This window comes from Gopherus evgoodei, chromosome 16 (assembly GCF_007399415.2).
Source record: "Gopherus evgoodei ecotype Sinaloan lineage chromosome 16, rGopEvg1_v1.p, whole genome shotgun sequence".
NCBI classification, from domain to species: domain Eukaryota; kingdom Metazoa; phylum Chordata; order Testudines; family Testudinidae; genus Gopherus; species Gopherus evgoodei.
In genome coordinates this window covers 23,369,544-23,390,756 of record NC_044337.1, presented here as the reverse complement: position 1 = coordinate 23,390,756, position 21,213 = coordinate 23,369,544, and the positions used below count along the sequence as shown (strand labels likewise).

The following is a 21,213-nucleotide window of genomic DNA, read 5'->3' as shown; positions in this document are numbered from 1 at the left end:
GTTTAGAAGTGAGTGCAACAAGGGTGATGTTGTGGTGGGCATGTGCCATAGACCACTGGACCAGGAGGATGAGGTAGACGAGGCTTTCTTCAGACAATTAACTGAAGTTTCCAGAACACAGGCCCTGGTTCTAATGGGAGACTTCAGTCACCCTGACATCTGCTGGGAGAGCAATACAGCAGTGCACAGACAATCCAGGAAGTTTTTGGAGAGTATTGGGGACAACTTCCTGGTGCAACTACTGGAGGAACCAATCAGGGGCTGTTCTTTTCTTGACCTGCTGCTTACAAACAGGGAAGAATTGGTAGGGGAAGTAGAAGTGAGTGGCAACCTGGGCAACAGTGACCATGAGTTGGTTGAATTCAGGATCCTCACAAAAGAAAGAAAGGAGAGTAGCAAAATACAGACCCTGCATTTCAGAAAAGCAGACTTTGACTCCCTTAGGGAATTGATGGGCAGGATGTTCTGGGAGACTAATATGAGGGGGAAAGGACTCTAGGAAAGCTGACTGTATTTTAAAGAAGCCTTATTGAGGGCACAGGAACAAACCATCCTGGTATTCAGAAAGAATGACCAGCTTGGCTTAACAGTGAAATCTTTGAGCTTAAACACAAAAAGGAAGCTTACAAGAAGTGGAAACTTGGTCAGATGACTAGGGAGGAGTATAAAAATATTGCTCAAGCATGCGGGGGTGTAATCAGGAAGGCCAAAACACAACTGGAGTTGAAGCTAGCAAGGAATGTGAAGGGTAACAAGCAGGGTTTGTACAAGTATGCTAGCAACAAGAAAAAGGTCAGGGAAAGTGTGGGACCCTTAATGAATGGGGGAGGCAACCTAGTGACAGATGATGTGGAAAAAGCTGAAGTACTCGATGTTTTTTTTTTTTTTTTGCCTTGGTCTTCACAGACAAGGTCAGCTCCCACACTGCTGTCCTGGACAACACAGTGTGGGGAGGAGGTGAGCAGCCCTCAGTGGTGAAAGAACAGGTTAAGGACTATTTAGAAAAGCGGGACATGCGCAAGTCCCTGGGGTCGGATCTAATGCACCCGAGGGTGCTGAGGGAATTGGCTGAAGTGATTGCAGAGCCATTGGCCATTATCTTTGAAAACTCATGGCGATTGAGGGAGGTCCTGGACGATTGGAAAAAGTCAAATATAGTGCCCATCTTTAAAAAAGGGAAGGAGGAGAACCCTGGGAACTACAGACCGGGCAGCCTTACCTCAGTCCCTGGAAAAATCATGGAGCAGGTCCTCAAGGAAACCATTTTGAAGCACTTGGAGGAGAGGAAGGTGATCAGGAACAGTCAACAGGGATTCACTAAGGGCGAGTCATCCCTGACCAACTTGATTGCCTTCTCTGATTAGATAACTGACTCTGTGGATATGGAGAAAGCGGTGGATGTGATATATCTTGACTTTAGCAGTGCTTTTGATTCCATCTCCCACAGCGTTCTTGCCAGCAAGTTAAAAAAAAAAGTATGGATTGTGTGAATGACTATAAGGTTGATAGAAAGCTGGCTACATTGTCGCGTTCAACGGGTAGTGATCAACGGCTCAATGTCTAGTTGGCAGCCGGTATCAAGCGGAGTGCCCCAGGGTGTCAGTCCTGGGGCTGGTTTCATTCATCATCTTTATTATTGATCTGGACATTGGGCCAGATTGCACCCTCAGCAAGTTTGCAGATGACACCAAGCTGCGGGGAGAGGTAGATACACTGGAGGGTAGGGATAGGGTCCAGAGTGACCTAGACAAATTGGAGGATTGGACCAAAAGAAATCTGATGAGGTTCAACAAGGACAAGTGCAGAATCCTGCACTTAGGATGGAAGAATCCTGTGCACTGCTACTGGCTAAGCAGCAGTTCTGCAGAAAAAGACCAGGGGATTACAGTGGATGAGAAGCTGGATATGAGTCAGCAGTGTGCCCTCATTGCCAAGAGGGCTAATGGCATATTGGGCTGCATTACTTGGAGCATTGCCAGCAGATCCAGGGAAGTGATTATTCCCCTCTATTCGGCACTGGTGAGGCCACATCTGGAGTATTGCATCCAGTGTTGGGCCACCCACTTCAGAAAGGATGTGGACAAATTGGAGAGAGTCCAGAGGAGACAGCGAAAATTATAAAGGAGTTGGAGCACATGACTTATGAAGAGAGGCTGAGGGAACTGGGCTTGTTTAGTCTGCAGAAGGGAAGAGTGAGGCGGGATTTGATAGCAGCTTTCAACTATCTGAAGGAAAGTTCCAAAGAGGATGGCACTCGGCTGTTCTCAGTGGTAGCAGATGACAGAACAAGAAGCAATGGCCTCAAGTTGCTGTGGGGGCGGTTTAGGTTGGATATTAGGAAACACTATTTCATTAGGAGGGTGGTGAAGCACTGGAATGGATTACCTGGGGAGGTGGTGGAATCCCCTTCCTTAGAGGTTTTTAAGGCCCGGCTTGACAAATCTCTGGCTGGGATGATTTAGTTGGTGTTGGTCCTGCTTTGAGCAGGGGGTTGGACTAGGTGGCCTCCTGAGGTCTCTTCCAACCCTAATCTTCTATGATTCTATGAATGCGTACAATTTAATAACTTACTGACTACTTAGGTTTAGATTAAGTAAGTAAAGAAGTTAACATTCAAGATCTCTTTTGCCGACAGGACATTGGCATGAAGTTCACACAGATTTTGTAGACCATATAATTTATAGTGCTCTAAATTGTTCTGAATGCAGATTTTTTTAAAGCATGGTTCTAAATAGGGTTGTGATCAGTTCTAAGTAGAAGTGTGTTTTGGTGAGCTGGCAACCAAATTATCTAATTTTAAAATCTGATATTCCACATTTATATTTAAAGATTTAATAACAAATTGTTATGTTAAAAGTATTCTAAGAAAAGTTGAGTATAAAAATTGGCTAGATACTTTTGTGGCTGTGGAAGTAAATTACAAAAATAGGTAAATTTCTTCCAATTTTGTAGAAAGAATATTCAATTTATTAATAAAACTTCTCCTCTCAAATCAGTGTACTTTAGTGTGTTAAAGTAGAATCAGCAATTCCATTATAAAATGTTAACATTTTCACTATGCTTATAGTTGTTGTTCAATGTGTCTGCTTGGGAGCAATGTGTAAAACCTGTTAAGACCGCTTTGCCCCTCTTTCTTACAGACGTGTGTTACTTTTAAGAATCTAATTTGCACTTGGACAGTAGCACTCAGAGTTTGTAAAATTAAATTGTTCTGTTATGTTGTTGTCGGCTAAAATGGCTCTTATCAAGGTCACAAAAAGCTACTTCATTTCGGCTATCCCTCGATGGGAAGATAATGTCTGCCAAGGGGGTTTATTGGTGGGTTTTTAAGTGGCTGAAGAGCCCAATTCGTACCCTGCAGATTTTCCTGCAGAAGTGACAGGTGTAATGTTGGAGGAGACATACTTGTTGGCTGTACTGTTGTGCCCTTTCTTTCCTCCTTTGTTGCTTCTCTGTCTCATGAGCACATCTGTTCTTGTCAAAGCGAGCTGTGGCTTGGTGTATGGTGTGGCGCCACTGTGTTCTGTTCCGCGCCAAGTCCTCCCAGTTTGTTGGGTTGATGCCTTCCTTTTTAAGGTGTTCTTTCAGTATGTCTTTAAAGTGCTTCCGTTGCCCTCCGCAAGCCCTTCTTCCCTGGCTTAATGGAGAGAAGAGTGTTTCGTTCGGGAGGCAAGTGTCAGGCATACATATGCAGTGACCAGCCCAGCAGAGTTAGTGTTTCATGACCTGCATCTCTATATTGTTGATGTTGGCTCCAGAGGGAACGCTGATGTTAGTGTGTCGGTCTTCCCAGCTGATCCTGAGAATCCTCCTGATGCAGCGCTGTTGGAACCGCTCCATCCACTTGAGATATCATCGGTAGGTTACACAGGTCTCACACCCTTAGGGAAGGGTGGGGATGACAACTGCCTTGTAACTACCAGCCCCCACCTCCTGGTAAAGTTAGGGATCATGTTCTCATCCTCCTTGATCACGTTCTCCCTCAGCTTCCATGACACTTTGCATTCCTCTTTTTCCTCCTGTCGTTCCAACTGTTTTATAGTGTCTTCTCTTTGCTGCTTCTGTGTCCTTGAACCCCTCTGCTTTTCCCTCTACATGTTATTGCATGGGGTAAATTCATCTGTTTTGACAGCTTCAGGTACCATGTCTACCTGAATGACTGGCAGAGTATCTTTGTGCTCCCAACCTCTTTCTCCTCTGTTCAGTTTTGCACCTCTGACAACTGTGCCAGAATCTGATCTTGGTTTAAGATCAATGTGGCAAAACTGAAGTTCATACCTTCCACTTTCCTATCTTTTTTATCACTGGCTCAACTCTTCTCCCCATGTAACAGGTCATATTTGTCTAGTCTTGCTCATTCGCCTTCAACATCTAAATCCACCCATTCCCCCCCAAGTCTTCTTTTTTATATAATCTCAAATGTCCATACTTTTTTCTACATCCCACTGCTAAACCCTTGCCCACACTTTGAGTAATATCTCTTTTTAATTTGTGTGTCTTGTTTCTCCCTGGTCCCTCATTTGGCTCCCATTCAGTCCATCTGATTATAGGTAACTTAACCATCTTCCTCCATGTCACTTTCCTTTTCTGACTCAACTCTCTTGCTCCATGAGTTTCAAGCTTCTTGTCTTCACTTTCATGACCTTTCACCACTTCCTTTCTTGCTATGCCTCTGTTCTCATTTTTTTCTAGTTTTCTGATTATTTAATCAAACCACTGCCTTACTTAACTTTGTATCCATCTCCTGTTCATCCCTGTGCCTTTTTCTGTGGCATATCCTATGCCTGGAACAGTCTCCTCTGTTCTTGCACCAAAATTATCACTCAAGTTCATCCTTGGAACCCCTTTTTCTGCAAAGCCTTCCTATGTCAGGCCACAGATAGCTGTGATGGAAGTGGGGCTTGAGGAGGGCAGTGTGGAAATGAAGAAAACACAATACCACTTGAAGGATTATATAACCCCAGTCATTGTTTTGTGAATAAGCACATACAAATGGCCATACTGGGTCAGATCAATGGTCCGTCTAGCCCAGTGTCTTGTCTTGTGAAAGTAGCCAGTGCTAGATGTTCAGAAGGAATCCTAGATGATAAACTCCATGGGGTATGTACCTGGTTTTCCTGTATATATTGTACAGAGATTATGAAAAATGCTGTTTAATAAATACTAAATAACTTGAAGAAGGAAAAATCTGAACTATTTAAAGCATTCAAATTAGTTATATCAGGGATAAGCATTTTAACATGAGGTCTTATGTATGGTTCATTATGCTCCGGAATAACAGAGAAACTCATCAATGAAGCAGGAACTAAGAGAGATTTGCATGGTTCGGTGTATGGAGTTCTAATGGTCTGTTGTATTAAAACTTATCTCTCAAAAGTTTTTAAATTCAGATAAATATAACTAGAAACTGTTGTGGTGAGATGTTTACATGTGCATGATACCTCAATACAAATTTATTGGGTGCACATAATGGTTTTGTTAAAGCCATTATGATTCATTAGCTAAATCTACCTTAATTTTTTTTTTAGACATTAGTCATTTCACTTTGGTTTGTCCTGGTTACTGAACATACTCTTCCCTTTTCACTATTATTTGGTGTTATTTTATGTCTCCACCCTCTCCTTATGTATAAGCCCACTTAAAAGTTGAATCAAAATCTCTCCTGACAAAGTCTAAGAAATACAGAGTTAATGTTGAAATCGCTGTTTAGATCACTACAGCTTGTGCAGCGCACATGGTACAAGTATGTAGCATCACGCACAGCTCAGACACCCATTCAATGAGTAAGCACAGGGTAGCAATTTAAAAACAATGTTTTAACATTAACTTGGAAATTCCTTTCACCTGGTTGTTTTGTTCATTACAGTGGTGTCCTTTTAAGTGTTGACCTGTGAATGTTTTTTCTCAACAGTATTAACACCACTTGAGAACTTGCCTGAAATCTTCTAAAGCATTAATCCTGTTGTAAAGACATAGTGACTGTTAGTAAAGCACAGTTTTCTCACTGCAGATTAGCTTGATAGTTTTTAGCTACAAAATAGAATTTTGTTTAGATTTCATTTGAACGGAAGAAATAAAGGAGTTAGGTCTGTTTGTAAAGCTTTAGCAATGACTCTGGGAAAAGATGCTACAGAAATGCAAGGTAGTTATACTACCTGTGATTATCTTTGCAGAATTCTCTTCTAACCTCTTCTCTGCGCATATGCACATGACCTGTATGAAATGTTCAGTCTCATTATTAATTATTCCAGTTAACTTAATTGAATTCAGCCTTCAAAGTTTCCCTTCCAGATAGGACTGTGATGGATAAAATTATAAAGTTAGAACCTCACCTGGCTTTGTCATCTAATGGTTGAGAAGTTGAATGCTGGAAGGGAGGCTGGAGTACTCTATACTAGTCTGGGAAGTGTCAGTGTTCCTTCCGCCAGAGAGCTGCCTGCCTTCTCTCCTGGCCAAGAAGCAAGGAATGTTAAAAGTGAGCATACAAATAAGGATTTAAAAAATGTCCGAGTCAATATACAGTATACAGTAAGCATATACTAAATTCACAGGTGATCAAACAAGTATTTTTGTCAGCAAATTCCAACTTATTGCACGTAAGACGCTTCATCTTCCTGCATTGAATAGTGTAAAATACAAGCATAGACTCTGTACATTGAACAAATACATGTTTGAATGTCTAATAACCCCAATTTTCCATACACCTTTAAGTATTACTTGGGTAGGGGGTAGATTCAGAGACTGTCTCGTTCATAAATTGCCGTATAGTACAAAAGGACTGAATGCTGTATCCTTGTCTCATTTATTTTGAAACTTTGCTTCTGAAACCAAACTTAATCAATGAGCTCTGTGTTGTCTCCGATAAGTTGTGTGTAGGCTATATTGATTGGGGAGGATTTTAGAAAAAACGTATGGGGTTTAAAATGTCAGCAGTGTTTTGATTATGAAAGGAGTTGGAACCTGGGGACATGGAACCAGGTGGTGTATGTCCTAAAGCCAGTGGTGACACAGCTAGGCTGAATCCCTCCTGGGACACAGTTCATGCCCTGCACTTTAACTGTGGTGACTGGCTGCTATAGATGCACTTTTTCCTCATTAAAATGTTAAAAATCAAACTGCATATAAAAAGAATTGTGAAAATATATACTTGAGAATTGATCCAGAAAACTTGCACCTGATGCCCTTGAGACCTTGGTTTCAGCTATTGAGTCATTTACATTTTATCCAGTCTGTGTTTTTTTTAGATCTTGGGTGGTGGTGATGTTTAAGCAGTTTTTCTATTAGAACATAGACTTGAGGAAGTAGAGTAAGAAAACAAGGCTGTTGATACCACCTCTATTGCCTTGCGTGTCACCTTAAAAGAAATTGTAAAGCAAAGTAAGTATTAGAAAAAATGTTAGTTATGTCTCAATACTCTTTTTACAGTAGTCTAGTGGTATCTCAGAGATATTTTGGTCCTCTTATGGTTCTGCCACAAATAGTCATGCACCCAAAATAACTCTTAGGGGAATTTATTTTCACATGAGCGTGGCTGACTTTTAAACAGAGCAATGTACAAAATACGCAATAATAAATGTACAGTAATTAATATGTAACTCAGAGCAAAATTTTGAGAACTCTTTCAATGTTCTTACTCTTTGCACCTGGATAACCATTGTTTTAGGAATGCAAAATTATTTTAGATAATAACTTTAATTATGAAGATGTGTTTTTTTTAAAGAGTTTATCTGTGTATTTTTAAATTTAAACCTGTTAGTGGGCAGTCCTTACCCCCAAACTGTAAACTTAGGGAACTGCATGTGTTATGAAATGTGCAACAGGATGTCTCCTTTATACCCAGTAAACCAACTTGAGATCTGCGACTTCAAAATACTGTAAGAATTAGATGATGATGATTATTATTATGATGATGTATTATTCTAAAGCCACACAAGGATGATGATGACATATGCCAATGCAGATTGGGCACATTTTTTAACAAGTGAGATTTCAATTTTAATTCTGTGCTTTGAAGATATGCAATATCAAGAAGGAAGCACAAATTAGGTTCTGAATGATTTGTGTTGCATTGCCCCTGTAGTAACACAATGCTGATAGTATGGTAAAGTGTATGTTACAAATATGTTATTTTATTATGTGGATATTTGTACTTGCAAGTATAACAAATCTTATTTCAGCATGGTAATAGAAAGCAATATATTCTCCCAGATTAGGATAACTATGATGAGCTGTTTAAAAAGACTGACCTATTATCTTTTAACACTGCTGTATATTAAAATTCCCTCTAGCAACCTTGCAGTGTTCTTGCACTTAAAAATAGTAGTTTTGCAAATGCAGTCATTATACCAAGCAGAATTTTTAAATTAATTAATAAGGCCAATAAATATACAGGCAGCCTAGTCCCCTGCCACTGCAGTTTTGAACTTATCACCACTCCATTTCAGTTTGCTATACTTCATGTAATGGATATGGGCTTTGTGTAAGATTTAGGGCAGTTGTGCAAGATTTAGATTTGAAAGTCATGGGGCTTTTTATGCATAAGCAAGGTAGCAAATGGAGGATCAGATTTTGCTATCAGATCTGCACAAGTGGGTCCCTTGAAGACAATAGGGCTCTGCACAAGGACGGAACCATTTACATGGATCAGATTGCAAAGTCAGGACAGTATTTTATAAATAAAGTCCTATATTATTTATACCAGCAACAGATAACATTATATGTGTAATATTTTTCAAAACTTAGGGCCAACCATGAACTTGTGGTTTCTCTGTAGGTGTCTTGTTGAGATTGAAAGGGGGGTGGGGGGAGAGCTGAATGCTTAGCATTGAATTTTTCAACAAATCCTTTCTTTAAAAAAAGTTAAATATTTTTACCAAACATATGCCAAGAAGGGAAATTTCCCTTATCAGTCCCTATATGAATTCTTGTTAGTTTATATTTTACCACATTTTTAGTTATCAAGAAACCTCCGGAAGAGTAGAATATGAAAAATTGAGCTTGAAACTATAGTAAAGAATGGGATATGTTCAGTTGAATTATGTAAGAGGAATATGTTTTTACAGGGGAAGTCAATATGCTTTCTGCTTCATTGAATCGGTTATTAGATTGATGTGGTTTATTTGTTCAATGAGGGAATTGGTTTTAAAAATAAATGAAGCGAGAAGCATCACTTCAGTTGGCACTGATAATTTATTATTATTGGTCACAAAGTTCTTCATTTGTAAATCGATCCTTTATTTATCAAATTAGCTATGATTTGCCTTAGGCAGTCTTGTTTCAATTTGAAGCAAAAAGAAAAATCTTCTAGTTTTGAGATTCCAGTATGAAGGGAAAGAGAAGAGGCAATGAAATGGCACGTGAAAAATGTTAGTAAACATTTTTGGTGGGTTTTGTGACAAGGAATTATAGTTTGAAAGGAATATATATATATTTCAGTGGGATTTCTTTGCCTATGAGTTGCTGGAAATCTTCTAACACACCTTTCTATCTTTACCAATTTCATGACAATGCTTTTGTTTAGTGAATGAGATTTTTAATAATTAAACATTACATGAAAACTTCACGCAGTGCTGAAGCTTTGTTTTCTTTATTAAAGTATAATGTATAAATAAGCAATTCTGATAAAATCCATTCACACTTCAGACTTTCTTACTAATAGATAGATGCAATTTTTCTTTAACATTTCCTTTTAGACCAACGAGCTTTATCTTTTTTTCCCCCTGTTGATGGGAAGCATTTTCTAATCCCACAGACCCCTGTTCCTAGGTAACAAGCAAAAGCTGTGCCAGCAGAAGCGGTCCTGCCAGGCCAAACCCATGTGGTTTGGTGTTATTCACTATGATCCATATGGTCAGGCTAGAGATTGTCCCCAGAGGGGTGTTAACACTCAACAACCCAACCTCCTCCTTCCCTTGGAGCTTTGCTGGATGGCTCCTGCTGCTTACCCATGTGTGAATCTTGATTAATTTTTCATTTTTAATGAAGTTTGATCATGTTTATTATTTCACATGATTGACTGCCTGGTACTCCTTCTGTGTAATTGATAAAACGAATATTTCTTCATCTGTCTTCTATTTCTTCAGGGCAAAATTGTGAGATTATATGCTGTGGTTAATGTTAGATTTATTGGTCCCATTAGATGTATAAATTATCTCTTTTTCTCTCCACAGGAAGTTCTACAGACTTTGACCAAGTTTTGTTTCCCCTTCTATGTGGACAGGTAGTGTTAGATTTTCAAACTTTACAAGAAAAAATCTTGTCAATAAAACTGCTGCAGAAAATAAAAACCATACCATTCTTAATGTTCTGTCTTTCTGACTGATTTAAAGCACTCAAATGCAAATTATAGTTGCAATACCCCCTTTTCCTGTGGATCTTATGGGCACTGTCAAAAAAGTTTAAAAGCTAGAACTGTGCATTGGCAGCAGTCAAAATGCATAGTGTTCTATTTTTAAACAAGATTTGGATGCTCAAATTAATTGCTGCTAATTGAATATATTCTAAGAATGGTTAATGTTAAGAATCCCTTAAGAATTTAGGGGAAAGTTGGCAGTTGTCTTGTGGATATTTAACATAGTTTGTGACTTGTTTAGGGAACTTAAATGAGAACTAGATTACTTGGCAAGTTAATATTTTCTACTGGAAATATTTAATTATTGGATTTTAAAAATAACATACAAATTGTTTTTTGTTTACTTTTTGAAAATGGAATTATTTTAACCAGTTTCATGGAGATTGTAAATATACATATTCTGAAATGATACGCTATTGTTCAGGTCGCAGAACAGCATCAAAAGATTGGTTGACAGCATTAGTTTTACAAAAACGAACATTCTGAACTTTTTTGACTGAAGCTCAAATTAATAATTACGACAAGACCATTATAAGAACACGTTTTGCTCATTTTAGTTGAATTTGCATGATATCTACAGTAGGAATGAGTTTTTCTGCATAAATTGTATTTATTTGCAATTCATAACTCCTTTATTTTTCCTCCGAGCAATTGTTCACCTATCATTTTTATCCCACAGGCCAGCCTGAATATGTATGATAACTCAGTGTCTTCTTTTTAAAAGGAAAATAAAAAGTGTTGCTGTGGGATGGGGGTAAATATAGAATGTAGACAGTTGTATTGTATCCTTAGAAAAACTCACTTTTATTTAGAGAGATGAGGTGGGTGAGGTAATATCTTTTGTTGGACCAACTTCTGTTGGTGAGAGGGACAAGCATTTTAGTCACACAGAGCTGCTCTTCAGGTCTGGAAAAGGTAATTCTGTGTGTAAAATGGTGTGGCTCGAAAGCTTGCGTCTCTCACCAACAGAAGTTGGTCCAATAAAAGATATTACCTCATCCACCTTGTCTCTCTAATATCCTGGGACTGACATGGCTACAACACTGCATACACTTTTATTTAAACATTCTTAACAATTGCTAATTAGGAACTTAACCCACATGTATATGCACAGACTTAGTGAGTACAGAATCTTTTAGACTCTAGGTCATCGTCTTGAATATGGGCCAGTTCAATAGGGACTAAAAGTTATTATCATTGGAAAGCTCTTCATTGGCCTTTGGGAAATTAGTTGCTCTCAGTCTAGTTCCTAGAAGACAGGTGTCGACGTAATAAAACCACACACCAGTTTGTCCTCCTTATTGGTAATCTCAGCTGAATGGGCTATGCAGACTGAGCTGTCCTTTCAGCCTTAGAGGTGGTCCCTCCAGGTCAGGATTGAGAGTCATTGGTGAGGCACTGCTAGGGGAAAGCTTGCATTGCTGCTGCCTATGCGGTACCTGACCTGGATGAATAGAAGATTTCAGTCTCCTGGGCTGTCAAAATGAGTCTTTTCACCAACACTTACAGACTTCAACATTTTTTTTTCCACTTAAAAGGACAATCTCTTAAACACCACAAACATTTCTGCTACTTTATGTTTACTCTGTTGACTGACCTTGCTTCCCTCTTTGTAAAAGTGTCATGGTATGTTTTTGTTTTCATGTATGTTTCATATTTATTGTACATGTAGAAGGGCAGCTTCATTTTTAAAAGAAACATTTGTGCCTACTTTGCATAGGCATATTTAGGTTTGGTATAACTTGATTATATTTACAATTTTGACAGTAATACCAATGTTTATTTTTAAGAATTTATTTAATTTATCAGTTTTTCAGTTAGGCAAAATTATGGATTTTAAGCACTTCATTTGTATTTAAATTTTCACAATTGCTCAATAATGGGGGAGTCGGACAATAATTATTTAATGACAGTAGATGTTGAGATTGAAATACTTAAAGATTTATAACTGTTAAGATATAAGTTGTCAACATCATGTGTCAAAATATTAGAAAGTAAATATCCTTAAATCAAACTCTAATAAGTTCTCAAGCAGCATTTTTCTTTCTTTGCCTATCTCTACATTTTGATTATTATTGATGAAAATACAGTTTCATTGGTTTGTCTGTGTACAGTGAAATTGATGTTTATTCACATGTACAAATACAAATCTAATCTATCCATCCCTAGGCATATTGTCCCTAGTTTTCTCACTTTGCCAATTATGTAAAATTTTGGGGAAAATATGTAAAAATGTATATTTTGTGCAAATCGCAAGAACAGAAACTGAATCTGTGATTGGCTGAAATGTGATTCAGCTGTTTTCTCACTGTTTAGCCCCACTCTGAGTGCACTCTTATCTTTCCTAAGATCATAGACATTGGAGATCAGAAAGACCTTTTTAAGTAGACATCGATTTTCTGAGACCAGTGAAAGAGTGTTCTCCTGCAACATATTAAATATTTTCTCCAATTTTAAATGACACGGGCAATGGGTTTCCAGTAGTCCACACTGTATTTAGGAATGTTCATATCATGAGGATGTGACAAGTCATAGACATAAATTTAAGTGGGCATGTACTACTAGATCTCTTCCCTTTCCCCAACCCAAAAATGTATCAAGTAGGACTGAACAAGTGGTATCTACTTATAATATTAACTTTACTTTTAAGAATCAATCACATGTGGAATCTGCACCTCTAATCACTTTAGCAGCCAATTACAAATGAGAGAGAGAGAACGCACATTAAATCAGTGACACTCAAATATATTAAATATAGGTTTATAATTACGAAAGAAAAATGAAAAGATACTATTGATTCACAGTTGCAAGTTGCTTTCCTGGACTTCAGCTACAATCAAGTATAGTATCAAATAAATATATAGCGTTCTCTCTGAAAGGCTATACCTGGAATTTGCAGGTTTATAGTTTATAGGTCTTGTCTGTTTCCAACTGCTGCAATCCAACAGCTGATCTCTTTTATATTAATTTACATTAGACTATATTTAAAATAAAGTGAAATTAGTGAAAACTGGCCACATAATTAAATGAGTTCTGAAATTATTGCTGCAATCCCCTCACCCACAATATGCTCAGTAAATATTATATATACTTGATCATAAACTGGTATGTTTATAAGCTGACCCCACCCCTCCAAGATGGATAAGTAAAAATGGAAATTTTTTATAACCCATTCATAAGCTGACCCTTTAATTCAAGGGTCAGCAAACTTTGACTCCTGGGCCATCAGGATAAGCCATTGGTGGGCCAAGATGGTTTGTTTACCTCGAGTGTCCGCAGACACAGAAGTAAACCTAAATAAACAAAGTGTCCTGGTGTGCCAGCTGCTTACTCTGACAGGCCAGGACAGCAACTGGTGAGGAAATTTTTTGGGGGGGAGAAGCTGGGAGTCAGGGGAGTAACCCCTCTGACTTCCCCTCACATGACCCCATCCCTAGCCCAGGACCCCCGCACTCTCCCCATCCTATCCTATCCCTTCCCACCTTATCTGGGAAGGGCCAGGGGAGGATGTATCTGGCTGGAGCTGCTCCTGCAGGCTGGGCAGTGCAGCTGCAGCCCACTCCAGCGGTCCAGACTGGATGGCGCGGCTGCAGCCTGCTCTGCTGGACCGGGCAGCACAGCCACAGCTGCTTCAGAGGCTAGGGGGAGAGCAGCATGGCCGGAAACGGAGAGACTCTGGCCCCGCCTCTTCCCTTTTGACTATGCTGACTGTGCTGCCTCTCTTGCTTCCTCTCTGCTGATCCCCTTCTCTGTTGCTTCCCTTTTTTACTAAAAAAAATAATTCGGCTTATGAATGAGCATTTACAGTATTTTGAGTTCTGGCATCTTAAGTCTAGAAAATATTTCTCCTAAAAGCGTTTTCCTCCTCAACTGATCATTAAAGGGATTTTAACCTCCTGTATATATGCCTGAAGAAATGTATATTTGATTAGCTCTCCAGTTATCAGCATTCTTATTCATGAGGGCAATTCAGGAGCTTTAGTTTTGGTACAATAAAAGTTGCTTTTCTGAACAAAGCAATGGAGATAAACATTAATCCTTTTTTTATTATAGGCCTTTTAAATAGTTTTCAGTTGCTAGGTTTCCATTTTCTTAGTTCATCTATCTGCAACAATGGAGATGTTTAGTGTCAGAATTTTCCAGTAACTAGGCAGTTATAGTGTTCTCTATAGGATGTTTGTGATCCTGTAGTTCAGGACTCTCCCAGAGCACCAGAAAGATAGTATGATTTTATATGGGTAGGAACAGATGCTGACGTAAGATATCAGAGATACCTCGTTGTTAGACAATACAACCAAATTTGCTCCAGTCCCTCAGACAGAGACAAACGCATACAAGATCTTTATCAAGCGTTCTTAAAACTACATACCCACTTGGGGAGGTGAGGAAACAGATTGACAGAGCGAGATGGGTTCCCAAAAATCACCTACTACAGGACAGGCCCAACAAGGAAAATAACAGAAGACCACTGGCCACCATATATAGCCCCCAGCTAAAACCTCTCCAGCGCATTATCAACGATCTACAACCTATCCTGGAAAACAATCCCTCACTCTCACAGACCTTGGGAGGCAGGCCAGTCCTTGCTTACAGACAACCCCTCAACCTGGAGCAAATACTCACCCGCAGCTACACACCACACCACAGAAACACCAACCCAGGAACCAATCCCTGTAGCAAACCTTGTTGCCTACTCTGTCCTCATATCTACTCAAGCGACACCATCAGAGGACCCCACCACATCAGCCACACCATCAAGGGCTCATTCACCTGCACGTCTACTAATGTTATATATGCCATCATGTGCCAGCAGTGCTCCTCTGCCATGTACATTGGCCAAACTGGACAGTCCCTACGTAAAAGAATAAATGGACACTAATCCTACATGAGGAATGGTAACGTACAAAAGCCAATAGGTGAACACTTCCAATCTCCCTGGACATTCTATAACAGATTTGTAACTCCCTTCTTTTCATGTGTTATTATATTATGTCTGCATCTGTAATTTTTGTTATTGGAGGACGTAAACCTTTCAGTCACCACTTCACAGGCCCAAAGTAACAGTATTACAATTTGCTGGTAAAATTCTTTCTATGGTAAAGGACACTTTATCTGTGGGAATGTCATATCCATGATTAAATCTTATTTAAATTTATAGACTGCAAGTATTACACATTTAAGCTCTGACTTGTGGAGGTCACATTAAAAATGTATTAGACACTTGCTTGTTCCAGCAGATTTATCTTCTAGATTCATACTACTACACAGCAGGAACATTTCAGATGTCCTGTTCTTCCAACTATGTGTTTATTATTGGTATTAGCTCTTCCACAAATAGAAGCCAATGAGTTGCTAATGGCAACATCTGTGTCTCTCCAAAGTCCTTTTGATTTAGGCATAGCAATTTCAGACAACGGGGTATCAAAAACTAAAGGAGTGTTCAAACTTCTTACAGAGCACATCTTCAGGATGATGACAAATAATTTATTGAAACTTTAAAGCTAATCACAAGCCTTTGAAGTGTATATCATGAACATCTAATTGTAAAACTGCCTCATTTTGTGTGCTGAAGGTTTTAGTACACATTGAGGCATCTAAATTTGCATCATTGCCACTAACACACTTAATACTGGAGCATCCATTTTCTACTGAGTAATTTGAAGCATCTTCAAAACTTTGTGAAGTGCCTCTGGAAAGGAAGAAAATAGTGCATCGTAGTTATACTGCAAGCATGAATCTGTAGGAATATGAATAACTTTGGAACCACCAAACTCAACATTAATAGCCTTTTTTTCATACATACAATAAGAGTGAGGCAAACGTTGTTGGTTGTAGGTCATGAAGTCTCAAGATCTTTCTGGTGGAAATGTTCATTTTGAGTTGCACTGACTTTGAGATGTACAATCTAATTTGATAATGTCTAAATTACACTCATAGCATAGATAATATTCAATATTATCCACACTGTAGCTGAGAACACATCTGAAGTCAAGGAAACGTAATGATCCTAATGGACAAATTCAATAACGCTATATCTTGCAGCAAGTAGAAAGAGGAGCTGATTCAATCTTGCCAGGTTAGAAAAACTTAAGTGCACAGAAGAAGAATATTCTGGCAGGCAGATTGAATTGCTTGTCAAACGGATCTCAGAAGTGAGCATTAAACCAGGATGACAGAGACAGGATATATCTCAAATGAGGGAGAAACCACTAAAATGTGTTTTTTTTTTTTCCCCCAGAGGTCATAATGGTGTTTTTAAAAGGAAAATCTTCCATATAAGAAAAATGGCCAAAAGGCACCATGCCGTTATCTGTCCCTTGGGGTTAAATTACTTCCCTGTAAATGCTAGGGTAAAATATCTAAATTACTTCCTTGTAAATGCTTGGGTGAAATGTAAAGGTGGGAAAATGCATAATACTAATACCTCTTCTATGCGCAAGCAGATGGCTATTCTCCAACTGCTGGAGATGGTCATGCCCACTCCAGTTAAACTTGGATCAATCTAAACCTGCTCTCTAGAATCTGGGATACATCTGTCCATGGTTACTTTAAAAATCTTTTTAGAATTTACACCTAAGCAGGTGGAGAGGGAAGATTGTGGTGCTTTGTCTCAGGAGCTATTAAACAGGCCTTTTTCCATATAACATCATTTGGTACAGAAGCTGATTTAAATGATAGGTTACAGACTACAGTTGGTAGTTGTGCAGTTTCACATTTGAGTTCATTCAGAACTCTTGGGGGAATACCATCTGGTCTTGGTGACTTATTACTGTTTAGTTTATCAATTTGTTCCAAAACCACCTTTAGTGACACCTCAATCTGGGACAGTTCCTCAGATTTGTCACCTAAAAAGAATGGCTTAGGTTTGGGAAGCTCGCTCAAATTCTCAGCAGTCTTATAAGAGAGCCTATAATCTAAAAAGAGATAATGAGGGAGGTAAAATGTTCAGTAACCATTGGCACATGGCTTGTGAATTCCAAAGTGATAGTTTAAACATACACATTTTAAAAAAGACACACAATCCCGTGTTCCAAAATGGTTTCTTTGCACACTACTGAAATACAAACAACATGCCCATTTACCAAGCATTATTGAAATCAAAGTTTAATTAAAAAGATAATGCCCAGTGATGCTTAATCATATTACCTATGCTTTCTCTGCTAACTTGTCTTTTAATAAACAAGCTCCTTCCTTCCATAGATGAGGACTGCTTCCTCTTTTTTTTCCATAATTTTAACTGTGAGTTTAGATTCTATTTCTCACATACCCTTGGCTCTCAAACTTGTTAAAATTAAGCATATATCCTCTTTTAAAACATAGTATTAAATCACTGTAGTAACATTATACCCAAACCTTACAGATAAAACATAACACCAATAAGAATGGAGCTTGTGGTAGTCCCCGGTAGTTCTTTGAGGTTTATAGGAACATTCTCTTGGGCATTAGCGTGCAGGGGTAGGTTAGTGATACTTAACACTACTTAATTCTCAGGCTGTTAAATTGCTTTTGAATTTGAGTCTTTGTTCACCTTCAAATTTGGAGAAATAGAGTATGTGCCTGTCTTGGTGCTTCATTTTATCATTCCTTCAGTATTTTTTCCTTCCTCCTTTTGACTCCACTGAGAGGTTTTTCCCTTTTAAATTGTATAGTAGAATTTATTGTCCTATATCCTAAGCCTCTTTCTTTATTGAAAGTCCATCTCATTTTTAGTTTCCATTGGGCGCTGTGTGAATATACAAGATCACACACACACTCATTGATGTCATTGTAGATAGCGCTATAGATTTCAGAATAGACTTTTAGAGTAGGATATTTCTGTCTGTAACTATGTCTGTTGAGTGGGCCTGAATTTAACAGTAATTTCCTTGTATTCCCCTTTGATCATTAAGATGGAGTTAATATACTCTATAGCTTCATGTGGAAATGCTATTCAGTTGTCAGTGTTTACAGTAGGCTTTAAGCTGGAGCATAATTTGAACTGTAAATATTTTATAGTTAATTGTAGTTGTATTAAAATCTAATTCCTACAAACAGTAGTTCTCAAATGAATCCCTAATCTGAATTCAATAAAGCCTCCAATAAACAAACATATTAGTCCTGGTTTCAACACTGTATTACTCCAGTTTTATTTTAAGCAATGAAGTTACACCAATGCAAAACTGGGATGACATGATGGTGAATCAGCCTTGCTGTCTGTCAATTTTATGGTTTGTATATCCCTTACTATCATAGTATCTATGCATTTCTGTATTAGGTGAGATTTAGACAGAAATGTGATAATGTTTAAAGAAATCAGATGTCTCCGTACATGAAATGTTTTATGCATTTCACTTTGGAAATATGCCTTTTTTTTAAAAAAGGTTCTATGTTATATGCACTATAGAGAGAGCTGTTATTTTTTAGAAATGTATTTTAGACCTCAAACTGCTAGCAGTAATATCTTTCATGATTTATAGTGTTAAAAATAATACTTCTGCATCCTACTTCTTTTTGGTGCATTGCTTTTTTCTATGTTCTAATACAATGAAAAGCTTTATTTTGCGAGTAAGAGTGGATATTTTTATAGTGGTACTTTCCACTCTGGCGTGGCAGGGAGCCATCATCTTGAAACAATATTGTTGCATTGTTTGCACTCTTTTAGAAGAGGCAAATAAGCACCTTACAGTAGAGTGGAATTGGATTATAATCTTGAAAATCAGATACAAACTATATTATAATCACTATAGGGGGTTTAAAAGTCACTGTAGTGGTACACTAGCATCAGTTCAGCATCTGCTTAGCCACAGTACCAGCTGTGGAGGTATATTTCAAGATTTTCACGTTTTGAGGCAGACAAGCAAAATAAGATACTAACTTATCTTTTTTTTTTTATTTACCTTTTAAAGGTTTTATTTACCTTTATCTAACTGTGCTGCCATTAGTTTCCCACTTCAGCCAATACTGCCTCGTACTGGAAATTGCATAGTTGCATAAACAAATTGGGGAAATCATTTGTGAGGCCTTCATAAGCCATACATTTTAGAGAGATAGTGCTATGCTCATTCCTAACCTATTTGGAAAACTGACATATTTTGTATTTCTCTATGAGGATACTATATAAAGCCGTAATGTGACCAAATACTATTTGCATTTAAAGTAAAACAGTCCCCTGGGTGAAGAATGATACAGAAATGTTTTGCACTGAGAGTGGATGTGGGTTTAGTTGGCACTGTGTATTGTATGGAATTTAATCAATGGCCATGTCAGTGTTTGTTTTAAAGACATAGGAAATTCTTCTATTGCTGTTCTACGTCTCCAAAAAACCCAAGAGATAGGTTCAAACTTGCATTTGTAAAGAGAGTGAATGCTCAAAGTTAATTTCCAAAGAAGCTCTGCAGAGAGAGGAAATGAGGTTCAATGACTTAGTCTGATTAGATACTTCTAACATTGAATAAGCTGAAATGAATTTTTCCTTTTGTTCTCTTTATTTCTAGCCTTACAGTCAGCCAAGTTGGCCAGAACTTTACATTTGTGCTCACAGACATTGACAGCAAACAGAGATTTGGATTCTGTCGCTTATCTTCTGGGGCCAAAAGTTGCTTCTGTATCTTAAGGTAAGTCTGGCTGTGGTCTGGGTATTGGTTAGCTCTGAGAAACAATGTTGGCCTTTGCTTTGTTATATTGCAATTATATTTTCCAGCTGTTAAAAATTATTCTCCTATCTGGTCCTCAAAAAGTCACTGCACTTCTGGAGAAATTGTGCAAAATATTCTTGCACTTTGGGGTCCTCTGATGATAATCAGATTTATTTGAGTCAATTTACTTAAGTTAACAATGTGGAAAAAAATCTACATCTCTATGCAGTAATTTGACACAGCATAGCATGATGGCAACCATTATCTTTAGCTGTCGCAATTCATCCTGTTAAGACATTTCATGGACATTTGTATATGCAAGTTTTATGAATAAAGCATCTGTTCGTAACTGAGAAAATATCTTGCTGATGCTGTACCTATCCCGTAATTTTGACCCTCACTCCCTTCTGTTGATGGACGTGTGAATGCAATCTAACTTGGTTATAAATACTGCTACTGGGAGACAGAAACAATGTGCTTCACACAGAGAAGAGAGGCAATGAGCGAGAGGGCTGGAGCTGTATCAAAACAGTTCCTTATGACTGCAGGCCAGTAAGCTCTGGGGCAACCTTTACTTAGTTTTCTATTTCCTTTTGCTACCCCCCCAAAAAAGTGACAAAAATCAGATTTCAGATCTGTTGTTTGCCAGGCTCCTGCTGAGAACCTCCTGTTGGGGAAATAAAGCTATGCACACTGTCCCTGTCAGCCTCTGTTACCTAGGTGTAGCAGTGGCCTGCCTCCTGTCTCTTTCTGTTAGGAGAGAGAGCCTCATGGAGCAGCAGAGCAAGCCAGGGGAAGTGCCTCTTGATAAAGCCCAGGTAAAGACTGTACTGATCTAACCCTAAGAAACAAAAAGTCAAATACTCTAGTTGCCAATTGTCAGTCCAGGAAAAAGCAGGGGTGGTTCCACATCACCTCCATTCATTTCTGTTTCACAGGGACTCTTTGTGGTGGCATGTTGCTAACAGAACCCATTGCAAGAACAGAAGCTATTATCGCTGACCCAAGTTTCCCAGCATTGTATGCTGACAATAGTACAATGGGACCCACTGCATATTCATTGCTATTAACAAAAAAAAAAAAGGCGAATTATGCTTACAAGGGAGACTTTCAGGGAGAAATATACAAAGAACAAGGTGAAAGCAGCAGATACAGGATTTACATGCAACCAAATGTAGAATTTATCCCATTGTAGTATATGTGGTTGCATGAGTGCCTGGGAGCAGAATTTGAGCTGACTTAGAAATC

The 21,213-nt window shown here is 38.4% G+C and overlaps 1 protein-coding gene across 7 annotated transcripts in view; it reads left to right on the top strand.

Moving 5' to 3' along the window:
• DENND1A (DENN domain containing 1A) overlaps positions 1–21,213 on the top strand; it is a 363,245-nt gene that overhangs the window by 94,015 nt on the left and 248,017 nt on the right. For 5 of the 7 annotated variants that reach the window (XM_030535509.1, XM_030535510.1, XM_030535511.1 and 2 more), the window contains exons 4-5: positions 10,170–10,219; positions 19,825–19,944. The exons of 1 other annotated variant lie outside the window; for it this stretch is intronic. In XM_030535509.1, the coding sequence (XP_030391369.1) occupies positions 10,170–10,219; positions 19,825–19,944 (170 nt within the window). The remainder of the gene's footprint in view (positions 1–10,169; positions 10,220–19,824; positions 19,945–21,213) is intronic. One more of the 7 variants, XM_030535513.1, reaches the window with a different exon arrangement.